The 20,040-nt window shown below is 39.9% G+C and overlaps 1 protein-coding gene across 1 annotated transcript in view; it reads left to right on the top strand.

Moving 5' to 3' along the window:
* Window positions 1-20,040, top strand: part of sh3rf1 (SH3 domain containing ring finger 1) — a 52,916-nt gene that overhangs the window by 11,273 nt on the left and 21,603 nt on the right. Inside the window, exons 3-4 of the mRNA XM_084920981.1 lie at window positions 17,777-18,052; window positions 18,548-18,643. Of these exons, the coding sequence (XP_084777107.1) occupies window positions 17,777-18,052; window positions 18,548-18,643 (372 nt within the window). The remainder of the gene's footprint in view (window positions 1-17,776; window positions 18,053-18,547; window positions 18,644-20,040) is intronic.

The raw sequence follows: 20,040 nt of genomic DNA on the forward strand, positions 1-20,040 counted from the left end.
TTTTTGTTTTACAATCCTCTCAGTTGTGCTTGTCACACAATAATTCAGGTTATGTCAGCAAAATAAAAATGTCATCTAGTCTGTCTTGTGCGTGATGAAGTAACATTAAATTGTTTTACAGTTGTTTTCAGTATAATTTATCCTTTTGATGTTTTGTCAGCTGTTTGAGGGCAGGAGTCCCCCCTAACCACAAAGTATTCCTGAGGCACCTCTAATACCTGGCTGACCTTAACATAACAGTTTCACCTCTCACCCTGTGTTGTGTTTGGTGGGCCAGGATTGGTCATCCATGGACCGTTTGACTGCTGGCATGTTAAGTGTTCAGTTCCCATTCCTCAGGCAGAATCATGATTCGCTCAGTTTCATTTTCAGTTGTTTGACCTCTGACCCTGGGGCTATTGCTTGCTCTTAACCCACCTTTTAAGCAGCTGCAGCAGCCTCTGACTCACCTTGCTTATTTCCTAAGTGGGGGGGGAAAGTACATCAAATATTTGAAATGTCTGCATAGGATTTCTGGTCTTGATTTTCTATGTTAGTGTTCTAGTATGTGCTGAAATGTTTCCTGTTTATTCTTCAAGGCCTAGCGGTGCAGTTAATCTGCATTTGTCCCTGAGAGACGTCTCAGCAGTGAGAAGGGACTGGGTATCCAGATGATGAAGTGTTAATGATAAATGTAACTGTCCAGCCACATCTTTTTCACCACTGGATGCCATAACACATTTACTTGCAGTGTGAACAGTAATCGCAATCGGAAGAGGCTTGGAAAGTACAGTCTACTCCCTGAAGCACAAGATTATAGTTGAGTTTGTCACAAGTTATTTGGATCACAAAGTAAAACTAAAATGTTGAGGGAAAGTGAACTGCAGGATTGTGTACGTCTTGAAAAATCAAATTGCATGCTAATCACTTTAAGAGCTCTGGGCATAAAATCTTGATTTATGAAAATGCCTTTTCAATTTAACAAACGATCTGCATCTAACACATTTTCAGTGACAGCTAATTGAATAGTCATAGAATCTATGAAAATGTGATAAGTGGCTCAGGTGATGTTTTCAGATTTGTTGGATTTGACAAACAGCCCGAACCACATCATAAAAGACAACGTTTCAAGAATATAAATCTTTTTTGTGGAACAATAGTGTTTGCCTACCTTTCCACAAAGAGCCAGTCTATACCCAAACTGAGAAAGATCCTCCACACATCCCCATTCGGCAGCTGCATTTGAATTCAGGAACCCAAGCGGCAGTGCTAACCACCGCATCATTGTTCCACCTCCTTTTAGGATGGATTTGGGCAATTTCATTGTTCCACTAATGTTCTTTGCTTATTATGTCTCTTGCTACACGTAATTCATGTAGCACTTGCCACTTTCCATAACTCTGGCTTTGTTTGGGCACAAATGAAAGATAACTGTTTGTGTGCACCTCTGCAAATGGGAAGAGAAGATGAAGACTGAGAAAATGAGGGAGGTTATTTTTACATTTCCAGCATGAAGAGAAAGTAGTCAGTGTGTAAATGCATCAGCCAGGGTGAATTCAATCTTCTTTAAGCTTGTTTACATACAGGAATGAATAATTTAGCTTACCGTAAGTCCACAAAAGTGGACAGATGTCAGTTTAATACAAATTAAGGAAAATGTTGTCTTTTGTTTTTTGTGAAAAAAATGCATTTAATATAATGGTTATTAGGAGCAGCAGGCTAATAAGATATATTAGGTAATGTAATAGTTGATGCTCTTTCCTTAAATCGGAAAAAGTGAAATCCCGGTTACTGTTGTGCAACAGTGCCAATGTTTAGTAGTAGTAAAAGCTGTGGAGGGGGTTTACTTACAATCCTCATTTCCTTATTTTTACTTATTTGACTATAAATGTAACTTTTATGTTTCATATAATTAAAAATATTTAAGTTATGGCTCTATATTTATTCATTAGAAGTTTGGTCGTGTTAGATGAAATAACCATGTCGTGGAATTACTAACCACCTGACAAGACTAGTTTCTATAGATCTTTGCTGTAATGTAAAAAAAAAAAAAAAAGCTTTCAGTGACTTAAACCAGGAAAGATGATGGTTAAAAAAACTCATTGTGGTTAATCATTTGTTTATTGAATAGATTCTTTGAGCTCTTGCGTCTCTTTTCTGGTTCAGATGATTAGAAAGGAGTCTTATGTGACTTATTTTGCAAGAAAGTTCGTAATAATATTCAAAACTAGGCTACTGGATGGCTGTGTTTTCAGTAACTCCCCATGTGTGAGGTCTCACTTGCTGACAACACGTGATTAATTATTGAAGGGGACTTGAATAGAAGAGAGATCTGACCAAGACTCATCCATTATATGCTTTCTGCACTCACATCCCACCACAAGCACTGACTTGAGAATTGCTTTCAACTTGTACCCCATCATAACTCTTCTGATTGGAGACAAATGTACATTGAGCCCCCCCCCCCCCCCCCCCCCCCACACACAGTACTCTATGACTGGTCTGACACAACCTGAGCAATGTTTGTTTTAATGAGTCACAGACTGAATTTAGATCCATGAGGGCCCATTATACGGTACACACCCACAAAAACACAGGTGTGCAGGCAGTACACAAACAGACGTGACGGTTATGTTGAAATGTTGGTGCGAGTTTGAGCCGAGCAGTCTGCTTTTCTGTTCTCCTTTCTGAGAGGCCCTGAAATTCACGCTGATGATGCCGAGAGGCCAATTAGCTATGAATCTGGACATCCTGATTAGGTTCAGAAGAGCCAGCATCTGTCTTAATGGTATTACTGTGAGATGATTCACCAAAGCAACCTGGGATTTTTGAAATGTGAATCTCGTCAAATGTCTAATGAGCTCTGCCCATGTGTCTGCCCTTAATGGCAAATGTGGGCAGGAAATGTCACCAACATGCTTATAAAAGAGATTTCTTGTTAATGCTTATTTTATTATATATTTAAAATGAAGATAAGTATTTATCGCCACTTGCCTGCAATTATGCAGCTCTGCTTTGTCCTGTCAAAACTGCTTCGATACACTACGCAATACATGTTCGGGGTCTGGTGGTGCCTGGCAGTGAATCTGGGGCTGGAAAATGGAGTCCATCGTGAGCATTTTTGTCCTGCTGCTTTAAGGGCGTGCCATTGCTTGAAAGGGGTCTGCTTCATCTGCAGTGCCTTTTAAAATGTTGGGACTCAGAGTTTCCAGAAGCAAACTTTCATTGTAATGAGGTAATCGGTGTTACAGTCTTTACCTGTCTGTGGTTTTAATGTTGTGGCTGATCACTAAAACTAAGTTTGTACTTTATTAAAGCAGAGGTCTACAGCTTCAGGACTGACACAAGCTTATTAAATAAAGAGTGCAATGACCTTGTCAAGCAATACTGTTTCCCACACACTTGAACTGATTTGTTGCAGTAGGGGATGAAATGGGTGCGCCAAAATCTGCTGCCTCTATAGTTAGTTCTTTACTCCATGGATGAACCCCAACTCTATCATCTTGAAGTGCATAAAGCAACTGTAGTCACTGTTAGTTGAGTTGGAGTCCAGGAGAGACTCCCTGGTAAACTGGGTTGTAGAATACACAGGACTACACTTTCAGCTTATGCTAGTGAGGACGCTGAGCTATATACAGTTTTTCCCAGATTTGCTCTTTGGTTAGTTTGGGATGCCAGACACATGAAGGAAGGCTAGCAGTTACACGTTACATCTGCACTGAATTAGGGTGGACTGGCCAAATACACTCACACACTTTGCTAAGAAAGCAAAAAATGATCACTGCTGTGCTGCTCCTTGACTCAGAGAACAGATGCAGTGTTTGTGCCTTGGCCTTTTTCCAGGACTGTGTCAATATCCTGGCTTTGTTTGTCCACTGTAGAGGCGTACAAATATCAGCCAGTGCAAGCAAATGTTCTTCAGTTGACCACTGCTCTGACATACAACAGAGCAATTGAAAGATAAGCAGGTATATGAGAAACATGCACACATTAAACAAAGATTACTGGAACACAAGATAGTAGTGGTTATAGTAGGAAAGGTAGTTGCCCAGCTTCTTGTCAAATTTCCCTTTGCCTTGCAACACCCTGAGTAAATTAAAGTCAGCTGAAGCAGAGCAGAGCAGGTGGCTCACCCTGAATGACTGAGAGAACAAAAGGCTACAGACACTGCATGCTTTCACCAACACAGTGGAGAGTAATGTGAGGAAATGCTTAGTATTCAGCTCATATTGACTAGTACTCAATACACAGATACTGTGACATTTGCGAACTAATCCCGCTGTATCTTGGATACAAGTTGACTTCCTCTGTGCTAATCCAGGTTATTAATTATTATTATACGTGACAAAAGAAGGCTGTGAGCTCAAAATCTCACTATTGATTGAGTTGATTCATTTTAATCTAGTTAATGTGCTGATTAATGAGTTGCTTTCTCAGAAAATGTTATCATTGCGTCTACAGGAGATGACTTGTAATCTGTTTCAGTACAAAATGTTTAAATAGTTTTACAGTGTAATCAGAGGTTGTGTAATACTGTAATTAACTTACGTGGACTTTCCTAACGTGCATAAATTTAGTTACTGTTTGACAGACAGCTTGATCTGGTCTACAAGACTGTAAGGAGCTATACACAACTTCCAGTAAACCATTGTAATTAAAAACACCTGCGGCCGTGAAACAAACTGCAGTTGGTTTGTTTATGCTAACAAAACACTACAGTGACTGGGAGACCATCATACATACTGTTGTTATTATACTGGCTCTCAGGTATACAAAGTAGACTTACATGAGACCATAGTTGGTATAGAAGATTGACTTATCTTTATAGTTTAAGTAGTGAAATGTCTTAAAGCTGCATTTTTCTTAATGGCCAACAGGGGGGGAAACATGTGGTTACAAAAATCTTTCCTGTGTATAGAAGTAAAGAAATCCCTCAGTTTCCTTTTTGACCTCAGTAAACACGTTCCTTACAACTTTATGGGCTCGATTATTAGTTTAGTTTCATATTGAATAGAACCTTTTTCTCTATTTTATAAATTTTTTGCATTTGGTAGAGTCAGAACGGGCATGCTGGGGTGCCAGTTTAGCTAAGTAGGCGAGCAGGTGACCATATTCCACATGGCCAGAGTGCAGCGAAGCAGGTTTGAGTCCGACCTGCAGCTCCTTGCGGCATGCTGTCCTCCTCACTTTCTCCCCACTTTCCTGTCTATCTTGACTGCTCAAATATCCAGTAAAGGCATAAAAATACCCTTTACATTTATAAAAATTACTTGAGGTAATGTTAGTGGGCGAGGAAGTGACGCTCTGACTGCAAGCTTTAATCTGTATTTTAGCTACACTGGATCATCTGATGATTTCTAGTTCATAAACTTGGCTGGGGAAGTAATTTTAAAAAGACATTTTTAAAAAACATTCCCCAGAAGAATGACATTTAAGGGTTTTAGTTGATCCCACAAGCCAGATGAAGACCTACAGGAGTACCTACGGCTCTGTTCATATTGGTATTGTAATGTCTGCAGGCTTTGCGTTGTGTACAAACATGCTTGTCTTTACTTAGAAAGACGGTTATTTTTTGATGTTTATGATTAGTGGACTCAATTTCAGAGTTAATGTTAGTTAGTATTGCTCACTGCTCAGGCTGGGACCTGAAAATAGCAGCAGCAGAGGACACAGGAGTACATAGAAAGTCCAGCCCAAGTTCTTCAAACAGAGGCAAGGCTGTTATAGGCAGCAGAGGTTCGGAAAGTCTTTAGTTTTTAAGTTGGAGTCTGCTGGCAATTAAAAGGTGTTTAAAACATGAAAAATGCTGCATTGAGCAATTCTAATCATTATCAGATTATTGTTTTTGGCACGTCAGTTATGTGCCCCAGTGATTTCTTGCCCCAGTTGTTTTTGCATTGCTAAATTAGCCTGCTGACCAAATGTCAGTGTGTCTGTGCCAGAAAGCTATATTATAGGTTCAGGAGGGCAAGCGTTTCTTCCCCTCTTTGCCTCATTTTCTTTTCAGTCTTTGATCTCGCTCTGTTTCTTTTTAGCTTACATTTTGCTTCCTCACTCTGTCTGCTCTGAAATTTGAGTGGGTTCCTGTGAGAGCCAGTGTTAAGCACAGTGTATGAACTGGCACAGACTTAAAGAGTTCTGATCTTTCAATTTCAAATCAGACAAGCAGACTGGGTGATCCCAGGGCCACCCAGAACCAGGCTCTACCCCTCATATGAGGCCAGCCAGGTAAAGAAATCAGCCCATACGCAAAAGGCTGCACAGAGAGACATGCCAGTTCATGTGCAAGTTGTTTTGTTTAAAGCCAGCACTTTTACCCACATGCGTAATAGTTTCATGAAAACCGTATGTGTGGCAGATGTGCATTGTGTGTATATACCGTACTATAAATCCGTACCCCTTTACTGCAGAAATGCTTTCTCTCTGATGACTAATCTGTAGCTTACAAAGTGTACTTGGGCCAGAAACATCTTTTTGAATGTTTTTACAACCTCACTGTGATTACCACCACCTTTATACAGAGATATAGTTCCTAGAGCTGCACATGGAGTTTGGAGTTTGTACCTCAACTCTAAAAAATATTATTATATTCTAGTGTCCAGATTCCCACCAACCCTAAATGTACACAGAAGGGCCAGGAACTGGCAGTAAACGGTATTTTGTTTGGGGTCAGCGAGTGGTTACTCCATAGATGTGTTTAGTAATTTGCATGTAGTGGAATGAAAGACATTGTGTCTGTAAATAAATTTCAGAAAAACCCACAGACGCTTTTGCTGACCTAGGAACAGAGAAGAACATGAGGAGGAACAGGAGGAGAGTTTCAAGGGCTTCTGAAAACTTCCTGTTCTTCTCACATGTGATCCAGGCCTCCATCTGGCCTCCAGACTGCCAAGTGTTTTCTTGCCTGTAGACAAATGTGTGGGAGGCAATTTGGTATGTAGCGAGGGAAACAAACAAGCTCAGTGAGTTGTTGTAGTTGTTGGAAAGCTTGAATGGATTATTGCTCGTTTCCTTCTATACAAAATTCAGCCATTTAGATATAGGATTTCTGCCACACCAGTGCTAAATACCACTTGAACTTTATGAATTCTGATTTCTGCATGTTGATTCTGGCACAGTTTTTAGCCAGATATGAGCAATTGTTTCTGCCTAATCCAGTGTAATTAGTACACACAGTTTATCTCATTTGGTCACAAATGTTACAATTTTTCAAAATTACAGCTGTTTGCAGAGCAGCTACCTAAACTTTACTCCCACGAAGGGTGATAATCTTTTTGAGTGTCACACTTTCTGCAATGCTGAGTACTGTAGTTACTCTGAAAAAGAAAGTGAAAAATTTACTCTTTGGTTCAAAAACATGAGCTTTAAAGGGGGTGGGAAGGAAACAGACTATTTTTCTAGGCTAGTTGAAGTTTCCAGCCTAAGTTTTTTTTCTTTTCTTTTTTTTAAACACCCACTGTAAAGCTAGGACTTATTACTTAGATTAGCTTCTTTCCTGTGTTCTGTCTCTATGCAAAGCAATGAGAACCGGCCATTGGCTGTAGTCTTGTGCGATAAGCCAAGACATGAGGGTGACATTGATCTTTTCATCGAAACCTTGGCAAGAAAACTAACTGCATTTTCCCAAAACTCTCAAAGTATTTCTTTAAGGTGGTTACTTCCATTACTTTGCCACTATGCTGGGCCCCCATCTTCGCTCTCTCCCAGAGTAGGATACTGTCTGAAGTTTGAATGACTCTCTTTCATAAGATTCACTGCACTGTCAAGAGACCCATAAATAGCTTTTAAAAAAAAGTCCTCCTGTGTGGCGTTTCCATAGAAACTCGAGAATGGAAGTTTTCCTTTTGTCTCAGAGTGAGAGTGAGACAACAACTCCAGATGAGTAAGCTCTGTCATGAGGCTCTGGTGTGACAAGAACTCATCTCAAGGTCCCTGTGTGACGCCATTATTCTAATGTCAGAAAGTAAAACTTTGGCATGTCCTACTTGTTACTTCCCAGTCTTCATTTTCTTTTAGAGGTTGACCTGCCAAGTGAATTTTCTACATTTCAATATTATGTAATTGAGTATTATATAAAAAAAAAAAATGAAACTAATTTGTGACCGGGGGGGTGGGGGGGGGGGGGTGTCGCATTAGCATTACCAGTGGCACAGATTGGGACTATTCCCATAAGTAAAGCTAAAGACCTAGCACTGCTGGAGGGTAATGGCATGCTATTCATAAGCCTGTGTTTCTGTTTTAAATTTAAGAAACGATTTACGAGGAGACACACAGAAATTTAGACTATCATAATTAGTGGATGTATCTCGACGGGTAGCTTCGGTGTAGTCATCTAACCTCTCAGGTTCCAATATTTATTTATATTGTACAGTAGATCGTACAATAATAGATACAGAGAAAAACCCAACAATCATTTGACCCCTTATGAGCAAGCACTTTGGCGACAGTGGGAAGGAAAAACTCCCTTTTAACAGGAAGACACCTCTGGCAGACCCAGGCTCAGGGAGGGGCGTGACCAATTATTGCGATCGGTTGGGGTGAGAGAAGGAAGACAGGATAAAGACATGCTGTGGAAGAAAGACAGAGATTAATAGCAGGTACGATTCAATGCAGAGAGGTCTATTAATACAGAGTGAGTGAGAAAGGTGACTGGAAAGGAAAAACTCAATGCAGCCTACACCTATTGCAGCATAACTAAGGGAGGATTCAGGGTCACCTGGTCCAGCCCTAACTATATGCTTTAGCAAAAAGGGAAGTTTTAAGCCTAATCTTAAAAGTAGAGATAGTGTCTGTCTCCCGAATCCAAACTGGAAGCTGGTTCCACAGAAGAGGGGCCTGAAAACTGAAGGCTCTGCCTCCCATTCTACTTTTAAATACTCTAGGAACAACAAGTAAGCCTGCAGTGTGAGAGCAAAGTGCTCTAATAGGGTCATATGGTACTACAAGGTCATTAAGATAAGATGGGCCTGTGGCAAACTTGATACACTCATTGTGATTAGACATGTAAAAAAAATGTCAGAAGATGGAATAAACTTAAGTTGTCAGTGTTGTATTATCTGAAAAATCATTTGCATCATGTCAGGTATAGCGGTTATAGTTGTTAGAGAAAAATGTGAATTGGTCAGGCTCATCTATACACAAGATGTGGCAATCAGTGTCGCAATGGTTCTGATAGGTGTGTCATTGTGCATCAGTGCAGATTTAGGTTTGTAGACATGTCCCTCCCTATAAATAAAGACATACAAATTGAAGTTACGGACAAATAACTTCAATAAAGCTTGAAAGGAAGTGCTTGGTGTGAACCATGCCTAAATGACAACCTTCAATGGTGCTTAAATGAAGTGTTTTAGAGACGCAGAAAGCTGAGCATGGATACGCATCAATTCATCCATACACAAGGAGACAAATTGACTACAGATGGAAGAATTTCAGGACTCTCATTTATAGTGGGCGTCCTAAAAAGATCTCACATAGAACAAAATGTGCCATCCTGCAAGAATTGAAAAAGAACTCATGAATAGCAGCAAGACACCTGCAGGAGTCTCTGCAACTTGTGTCTAATATAAGAAAGATTTGAATGGAAGTAGTATTAATGTAAGGATACCAAGAAGAAAGTATTGAACACTGAGTATAAAACATTGGAGTACATTCCATGTTTGCAAAAGATTACCAGGTTATTTAACAACTCTTCTGTGACAATGTTCCCTTCTCATACCAGGTAGAGGGAGCATCAAGATTTCGAGTGGCTTTCTTACATCGGTGCATGATTGTCTTTTTGTTACCAAGAGAACAATTAAATCGAATTTATGTAACACATTTTACAGGATAATGTCAGGACAGCTGTCTGTGATTGGAAGATTAGGAGTGGTTGAAAGAGCACATAACAAGACATGGACTCAAAGCACCTCAGTAAATCAGCAACTAGTTGTTGAAAAAGAAGAAATTAATATTTTTGAATGGCCAAGTTAGAGTCCTGACCTGGATTAAAATAATTATGCCACATGACGTAAAGAGAGCTGTTCATCAGGATATCAGAAATATTAAACTGAAACAACTGCATCTGAGGAATGATCGCTGTTAACTATAAGAAGCTACAGGACACATCTAATGGAGCTCTTTGCTCAGGGAGCCTCTACAGGCTACTACAGTCAGGTACTTTTTCTAGCTTGGAGTGTGAAAAGCAATGTGTATGCCATTAACTTAATCTGTAGTGTAAGTGCAAGTTACTTTGATAGCAGTCAGCTGATCTTGGCAATTTCAGAAGAGCTGTAAACGCAAGATTTTTTTAGGATGAAAACAGACCCACTGGTGCCACCAATAAGCATTTAATATTTGGAAGAAACCTTTAAAGCGCACAGTCCATGGAAACACTGAAAGGAAATGTGCAGTAAAATAAATCTTAGGACAAAAAGTTTATAACACTAACAGCTTCAGATTTTCTGGATCAGATTGCTCACTCGTGTGTTTGGCACATTTTGTTTAACATCTTGGCTCTTTAACATTTCTCGTTCCTGGCTTTCATAAGCTTGACATCACTGCCCTTTGTATGCCCCTCTTTTTTTGTTTCTGCATTTCATGCCAAGAAACTCTTAGCCTTTTAGACATTATGCGGAAGCGGTGATAAAAGCCCACTCTGCAATGGTCATTAAAAAGACCTTTAGGAATCAATTTAAACTAATGGAAACAAGATGGCCTGAGAATTTTTCACTCCCATCATGTGTCAGTGCTTGTGCTGCAGCGTTGGTGGCAAGATCTTCACTTAACAGCAACTTGGTAATGAACAACAAATGTCCTATGACCACCTGGTCAGCTTGGCAGATGGAGCCTGTGCTGGTCTTGTAGAACGCTTGACATGTCTTGGCCTTGAAATATTTGTTGGGCAAACCAGACGGACAGACACCCCCACACGCCTCCCCACACCCCTCCCCTCACACACGCACAGTTTTGGCAGTAGTACCCCTCTGCTCATTCTTCACCTCCTGCTGAGAATCTGGAGGTGCCCATATGGGAGTGGAGTAATGTCTGGCACTTGCACATAGGGGGTAAAGGTTTCTGTCTGCTGTGGTTACACATAACCCTTGGACTGCTGACAGAGCAAAAGTTACCTGTATCCCTGATGTTGCAGCTGTACACACAGTCTGTGTACAACAGAAGCAGTTGTTACGCAGTGTAGAATTTGTCCTGCAAAAAGAAATTCCCGGAAACCCCAAAATGTAGTTACAAGAAGAAAACCAAAGGGGAAATCCTTCGTTCTACTTCAGTGATGTAATAAAATTATTTTTGTAGTTAGGCCTTCACTTATTATGCTGGATTTGATTATATAATCAAATGTTAAAAAGCTAGAAGATTAATCGATTATGAGATCAGAACTAACAACAGTAGTTCCCTGGCTCCCAAGCTGCACACAATTCAAAGATTGATTTATAGTTGGGGGAATTATTGACCGCTATGTGAAATATCACATACTGTGTGTGTCTAAGTCAGAACATCTGTGTATCGGTGAAGTTCCCACTCGTTTGAACTAAAGTCACGTCACACTCGGTATGATTACAGAGTGATAAAGTGGTGAATGATGTAGACTTCTGTAATAAGCAAACCTAGGTGGAGGATATTAACTGAACAACTGGATGTAAATAGTGTTGTAACAAGTTGTATTTGTCTGATTCATGTTTTTTCCTTATTTTTAAAGTTTTTTTTAATTGTACAAACTATTTTTGTCTGTTTCTGTTTATACGTACATGCGCGATAAACGAGTGTAGCTTGTGTTGAAAAAAACAAAACTCTTTTACAAAATAATCAGTATTAACCAAAAATAAAGAATTTTTTGGTTAGTATTAATAATTTATCAATAAGTTTTGTTACATTTTGCATTTACTAAAGCATGAGAGACATTATTGTTTATGAAATGTTAAAAAGTAACTGTTTTGTTTTTTTGTTTATTTTTTGTCAAGTACATGTTTCCCACATATAGACCTTACTTGGGTAGGCAAACCCCTTGCTCTTATTTTGAAAGTCTTGGCACTGCTAGCCATCTAGCTTCCCATCTCTTGTTTTAAATCCTACTACCTGGCTGGCTAGGTCCTTGTTGAGGTGTTTCTCGTCATCTGTCTGTCTGCGGTTGGATGATCTTCAGCTCTAATGAACTGCAGCTGGCATCCATAGTCCCTCCTCTCTCTACTGTAAGCTGATGGACCAATCTAACCAGAACCTGCAGCAGGTGGAGAACTGGTTCATTCATATGCCACTCATCAAGGCTAAAGAGTAGAACAAAGAGTGTCGTCACCGTCTACAGCTCAAGATGGTGGAGTCTGAGTCTTTCCATGGAAAGAGAAAACTCAGTGAAGAGGCAGTTATTTGGTTCTCTATTATTTATTGTCACAAAGTGTATTCTTTATTAACTGCTTTACAAAAGCACAGATGTAAAACCTTTCTCAAGTGCTCACACATGCTAATGCATGAGTGCCCTGCCCCCCCCCCCCCCCCGTTACCTCCTCGAGTACAGTCCTAATTCTGTGGGAAATGCTGAACTCACTGCCTGTAGTGTATGTGGACAATTATTCTTGCAGCTGTGGGTAGTCACCCTCCAAACAGCGATTCTGAGCCAGGAAAAACCCTGCAGTACGTTTGATCATGTTCAGAGTTTATTTTTATTTTGGAGAGGTGGTTGATTGCATGAACCTTTTCGTCATAACAGTTTAACAGTGTGCTGGAACCATGTGCAACAGTCTCACAGAAAGGTCTGCTATATTTTCTTTAAAACGTCTCTTGCAAACATGACATGTGTAAAGGCAAGCTGTTAGTACAATTATCCCCATATGACCTAGTCTTTCCTCCATGACATTGCATGCATTTTATGCCTGCCTACTCGCTGGTTGTTGACGTGTTGCTGTGCTGTAGAGTAAAACTCAAGTAATTCAGTTATAATCCAGTGTTGTGGAAGGGAACATTATAACAGCTAAATCCCTTTAGTGCACAGGTCTAATTGCATTATCTGCAATACAAGAGTTATTGCTCACACCAGCTGATGCTCTGCACATTTGGGCTTGGCTCTCTCGCGTTCTCTGATCTGTCTGTACCGCTTTCCAGTGTATAAACACAGGTTAGTGTTCACAGCTTCTAGTGCAATTTTTTTCCCCACTTGTTACTGCTTATACATCACACTATAACATTCATGTTTGAAAACCGGGGAGGAACCACAAGTCCTACTTTTGTGTCTGATTGTTCTTTTGGCAATTACTTTTAACTATAACAATTTCTTATCCGTTTCCCTGCTTAATGTTAATCTCATCGAGCTGCATTAGCATCTTACCCCCGTATCGCCATTGCTGCTCTCCATATATCTGTCACCTCAGCACCATATATTTTACAAATCGAGCAGCGAATTTTACGTTCTAGTTCAGTTGAGTCTTGTTTCACGTTAGTAATGTTGCTGTTACCTGGATCCCGAGGATTCAAATTGAGTTTCTTTTCACTGGGACACCCTTTTTCCTTTGCTTTTTTCCTTTGACTTTTCTTGGAGCAGTTCCCACATCAGTTAATTTAGCTAATTGCCTGTGCCTGTTTGCATGCCTTCCAGTTCAGATTTAAAAAAAAAAGTGTAATGGAAGAAAATCTGAATTCATAAAACAGCAGTGGACTGGTGCAAACCGTGACTCTAGTTAGTCAGTCATTGTAAAAATACCCATAAAATGCCTAAAATTCAGTAGCACAAGAGGACAGCTTCTGGGTTTGAAAAGTGAAACCAATGGAAAAAGTGCCTCAAGCCTTTATTTCTTATACTGACCAGCAGGTGGCGAGCACTCTGGTTGTTTAAAAAAAATATAGTTACAAAAATGTATGGTTTCATTTGGTAATTTCAAGTCATATTGAATTTAACATAATGTTATTTTGTAAATTATGATCCCACTAGACTCAAAAACGATAATAAAGTAGAGTAGGCTTTACTGTGGGATTGACATTGAAAGCTAGCCTGTGAGCTTGTAGCCTCAGTTCCAAGAGATGTCTTCTGTAATGCAGGCCTTTACATTTTCTTTTAAATTATTTATAATCTGCAGTGGTGCTTTGTTCACCAGAAATTATTATTTAAGTTTTGTTTTGGGGTAGCAATAGCAACTACTACAAGTATTAACAACCTAATGCGGTCTAATGGGGTTATGAAACAGCTGCCTGGTGTAACTTGTGCTTTCTCAGTGTTCATACTGTAATTATTTATACGGTGTCTGCAAACCTAAATATTTCTTTCACCACACCACTTATCTACTATTTTAGCTGAAATTTAGCAGCTGGGTGGTATTAAATTGTCTCTAAGTAACACACTTAGTGCTTTTGGTGTTGAAAAATTAATGTCCCTCAAATGTCTTGTGGCCTACAAACTATCTCTTTTGCTTTTTGGGGGCTGAAGTGGGATTTTGCTGCTGTTGGTAATCATGGATTATAAATGTTTAAAGAGGCTAAAAGTCATTAGCCATCTGTGTATTCTTAGAGTAGCGACCTTGTGTTACGCTGTTGCTGTATAATCACTTCTATAAACTTTCACTGCAGATGTTGAACAATTGAAGGCTTGTAATGAAAAAAAGACGACTTGATTTGACCAAAATAAATCCTGTGTTGTAGATGGCTGTTCTCTTGGCTGTCTGGCAGTTGAGCTTGAAATCAGGACAGCGCTTTTTCCACAGCAACATTCATCCAGAGATGTACACTTCCCATCCTGCCCCCAGGGAGGGGTTAAAAGCAATAAAGATGAGAACGATTTGTGTGCACTTGTGTGTTTATGTAGTGTGTGTGTGTGTGTGTGTGTGTTTGTGTGTGTGTGTGTGAGACAGACTTTTTTTTATAGCATTCATGTGGTTGAAGCTCTTTAGCTCACCATATGTTCCTGTTAGAAGCTTCTTGTGCTCTCCAGGGTGATGTTTGGTCAGGGTTGATGGTGCTTCTTTATGAAAGTCTCCTGCAGAAACAACAGCACTGTCTCCATGGATTCACACCGGATATTAGCCCCCACCCCCAGTTTAAGACAGTCTTATGCACACTCTTGCATCTAGCTTCCAACAGCTTTTTTCTGGCAGATGATGAACTAAGTGGGTGCATTATAAAATAAATGAACATTTTTCTATACTTGAAATCATTTAACGCTACTCTAGTAGAATAAAAAAAAAATAAAAAAATACAAATATGGAAGTAGAAATTGGAATAAGAGTGCCTCCTTTCACCAGGCATGAGGGGGAGATTGAAATCACAAATTGGTGGTAGAGGAAGTACCCCTGATGTGTGTCGCGGGTTTGTTTTCTGCTTTAAAATCATGCCAGGATTGCTTCAGAAGTACTGCGTTTCGTCTGCATCAGGTCCTTTATTTTGAAAGTTGACTGCACACCTCTCCTGTGTTTGTCTTCCTCTCGGCCTTGTCTTCTTTAAATCTTCTTTAAGTTGTTTTTAAAACTCTCTTCAGAACTGAGAGCTACTTCTGTGTTTGCTCAAATCACGAATGTTATCCTGAGTGGGCACGATCAGCTCTAGTGGACAAATGAATGAAGTTTATTGTCATATTCAGTGAAAAGCTGACAAAGCATCCATTGCTAAGGTCCGTTGACCATATTATTAATTTATCTATGCATTTTTTTTTTAAAAATGGTCCAGATTGATGGAATTATTTGGAAAATCTGAAATTTACATGGCTTTCAATGAGCCTCTTTCCAGTAGAGTTTTTGTACTTTATTAGCATATTGAATGACTCTTACTGTGTACAGAAGCGATTGCATAAGAGTGCTGATTTTGGACACTGCGCTACTGCTGAAGGGTTTTTATTGAGTCCTGGCCTCAGTGTACAAACAAGTGGTTACAATTGTCCCAGTTTGAGGGGGACAAGCATTTTATATTTACAATGTAATTATATCCACTTGTTTTTGTATGGCTTGAACCTGTTCTGTCATTTAAAACAAAAATGTCAGAGTTTGCACTTTCATTTGCATTTTCATCACGAAACTCCCTGCCAGGCCTGGGTGGGCTCAAAAGCCCTGTTTCCCCCTGAAAGGAGGCCCAGTTCCAGTGCAGTGTGCAGGGGGCTGCAGCACCGCTCCTCCCCTTTCTCTGTCTCCCACAGGCTAGACCAGCAGAGTTGGAGAGCGATTGGCTCTGTGCTTCAGGCTGGGTGATTCTCTGCAGCAGGACAATGTCACCCTGGCTCACCATCATGGTTCACTCTGTACTTTTACTCTCCACTGAGGCTTTAAACAGTTCATTAGTTTTTAACAAGACTGCAGAGCTCCAAACTGCTTTTTTAACCCCTCACTCTCTTGTATCTACTTGAGTCTTCATTGCAGGCTCTACTCTGTGTATTTTACACTATCAGTTTTTTCCAGTCTGTTACATAGCATTTGTGATTCTGATCACTCCAAAGGGAGCAGCATGATAAATGGTGGGGGTTGTCTGGACTGAAGCCTTCCTCATGGACACCCATCCTGAATAGAGAACATTGATGCTTCTCTATCCTCTATGCTGCTTCTCCCCCTTACTTGCTGTCCCTCTTTACTTGGATTGTCATTGCCTGAATGAGCCTTTCAGGACTCTGGTCTAGCAGGCTGAGATTAAAAAAAAAAAGTTCCTCTGCAAGATAAAGCGAGCAGGGCCCTGAGCCTTCTGAAGACGCTCTCTCCTCACAACCAGCCGCGGCCACACTATAAGTGTGAAAAGCACTTGTTGCTTTTCCTAATCTCAATAAACGGGTGAATATATGTGTAGTCCACAAGTTCTGTTTGATCAGGCTGTGATTGCATGCAGATTAATGGTCCTTTAGGAGAGTAGGTTTGTCAAAATTCAATCTTCAACCTTATTTTGAACTTGTTACAGCCCTGAATACATTCATGTAGGGGCTGAATACATGCTTGTGAGCTACATGTCCGCCACTGCTACGGTCCTGGTGTGGATTCTGTCCAATTTCCATTTAAAATGTCAGACTTTATTAATTTTTCTTTACTGTTTTTTGTTGTTCCAACTAAAGAAATGTTAAAACTACACGACAGGAAATGTTTTGGAGCATATATGGAATTTCACAATATTGTACAAATAACATCCATCCATCTATCCATTTCCTGCTTAAACAGCTGAAAAAGATAAGTAGTCCTAAAGATAAGTAGTAGTCCCACTGGCTCCAGCACTGGGCAGAAGAGACTAAACAACCCGTTTGATTTCAAGTCAGACTTTGGCAGGATTGGACAGGCATTTTATTTACATGACTTCTCTCAGTTTTCACACCAGGACAATTAAAAAAGCTGTTTCGAATTATAATCATTTAAAATGTTATGTTTTATAACTATTGTGGTTGCTGTCGTGCACATTTTTGGTAAGAAAACAAGATTTAAAGTGTTCTATCTCATAAATGCAAGATGCTTCTAGCATCTACTTAAGAGTCAGTTAAAGATTCACACAAGCCATTATAAATTTAAACTGTGGATAGTCCTTCTGCCACGCTATTCATCATATATACATGTCGTTTAGCTTTTTTTATCATGTTTTTTATTATTTATTTTTTGCATTAATAAATAATGACTTCTCTAGATATCTGCTGGCTGCTGTGGAAGTCCTGAGAAATTGGCCATTGTCATCAGTACACTGACTTGTGTTTGTTGGCTGTTTTCTTTCATGTTGGTATTGACTCATGAAAACCCTGTCACTCTGCGTCTTTGCATCATATAAGTGTGTTATAGTTTCTCCTACACATGCTTCAGGCACAAAATGATTGAGCTTTACATGCAGCTGTCCACAACTAAGTTTTTCAATCTTTTCTCTCCCCCTCGGTTTTCAGGGCGTACCCCAGCTCCCGTGTGCCAAGGCGCTCTACAACTACGATGGCAAGGAACAAGGAGACCTCAAATTCAGCAAGGGTGACATTATCATCCTGCGTCGACAAGTGGATGAGAACTGGTACCACGGTGAGATGGGTGGAGTCCACGGCTTTTTCCCCACCAACTTTGTCCAAGTTATTAAGCCGCTGCCACAGCCGCCACCTCAGTGCAAAGCTCTCTATGACTTTGAGCTCAAAGATAAAGAGGCCGACAAGGACTGTCTGCCCTTCTCAAAGGTGAGGCGCAGCAGCACTGCAAACCCACACTTCTGCCACATGGTCAGTGTAGTAAAACAAAAATACCTCTCATTACAGTGACACTCTTTCTTCTAAGCTTTCATTTACTCAGGTTTTGTGTGTATGTTGGAATGTCAGGGTTGTTGACGCCCAGAGAAATGGTTTAGATTTTCAGCCAGACTTCTTGATGAACAGCTGTAATTAGGAACGTCTTAACTACAATAATTAAGCAGTTATGTCTGTCCAGCTGTTGGGTCATGGTCTGCTGTTTATTCTTTCATCAGTTTGTGCCACATGAGCAAAAACCTAAACAAGCTTACTAAGTATTTTTCCAAACACAATGACTCCTGTGTTTTTACTCGTGGGCATGTACCGTTTAATAAAACTTTGCACCCACCTCATTATTTCTGTTCAGTGTTTGTTCCTCAAGGATGAGCAACTCTCTTAGTTAGCAGTATGCTTAATGAGTGTTTTCCTGTCTGTCTGGAATTTCAGGACGATATCCTGACTGTGATCCGCAGAGTAGATGAAAACTGGGCAGAGGGAATGCTGGGAGATAAAATTGGAATTTTCCCCATCTCGTATGTTGAGGTAAGACGACTAACGGGACTCTACAGTGTCACCAATCGCTCCAGGAGCAGGTGTCTCACTAAGATCACTTCCTTTGAACACCTTCCTTATATATCTCACAAAATATGTATGATACTCCTCATCCTTTTGAAATGCTTATGTTTCATTGAACCATTAAAAGCGTCTTTGAAGATTTAGACAGTCGCGGTCTCACTGACAGTCTCGTGTAAAAGCTTTAGGAATAATTTAGACTGAATTAAGCAAATCTTTGCCCTTGAAAGATCATTTCATTTTCACTTGAAGAAACCGTTCACGTGAAGATCAAATAGGTGCAACTCGCTCTGCAAATGTCTGCCTCCTCTTAAATATGCACTCATTGACCACTTTATTATGTGCAGCTGGGATTTCCACACACTGGGTTCTGTAGAGTTTGCAGAGAATGATCAGTTTCCCAAATATATAATACGAAATGGAAATCGTGGATCCATCCTGCTTTGTGCCAGATGTTCAGGCTGGTGGTAGTGTTAAGTGTTCAAGATGTTTCATTGGTACATTTTGGATTAGTTGTACCTACTGAGCACTGTCCATTCCTTTATGATGGCTGCTTCCAGGATTACACACCGTGTGACAATATATATAAAGATTTAATGCAGTTTTGAAGGCTGACAAAGTGTACCTAAGAAAGTGTCTGAGTTTATAATGGAGTATAATTGTTTGGGGGTCCGGGGAGGGGGTGGGGGGCTTGTTATGAGCAACAAAAAACAAAGAAAAATTATCATTAGTCTCTTTCTGGAAATCATGCGTTGAGAAATATCCACAGACCTTGTGAACAGTTTCTTGTAGGAATCATACTCATTTTTAATCACACTGCACCCATCCATCTACCCATTAAGTGAAACTGAGGCATGTGACAACAGGAGAGGATGCAAACGTTAATGGCGTCCTTGGCTGAGCTGGTATGTTAGCCCTCTTCAACCTTCTTTTGATAGCAGATGTAAACCATAGGAAGCAAAAAACAAAAGTTTCCTAAATGAAACTGTTCACATTTTTGGGTAATTGGATGATGATGTCTACAGCTGCTGACATTTTTTGTTTTTTGAAATTTGACCGCCTCAAGTCACGTTTTGTGGTTTAATTAGAAAGCATGCACCTCTGTAGTCAGTATATCTCCAAAACTGGGCAACTCACCAAAATAATCTATATAAATTATTATAGAAACATTATAGATTTAAATGCATTTGGTGGAGACATGGTGTCCATCAATTGGATTGCAGAAGAATCTTGAGGTTAGTCTGTGCAAGTTTTTCAAAGCTGTAACAGTTGTTTTTTTGTTTTTGTTTTGGCATTTTTTTTTATTGCTGTTGTATGTTTTCTGTCCTTTTATACTCGTATTTTTCTACACTGAGTGGGGTTTTTGC

Source organism: Perissodus microlepis, chromosome 23, assembly GCF_051167445.1.
Source record: "Perissodus microlepis isolate ML-2025 ecotype Zambia chromosome 23, ASM5116744v1, whole genome shotgun sequence".
Classification (NCBI taxonomy): Eukaryota; Metazoa; Chordata; class Actinopteri; order Cichliformes; family Cichlidae; genus Perissodus; species Perissodus microlepis.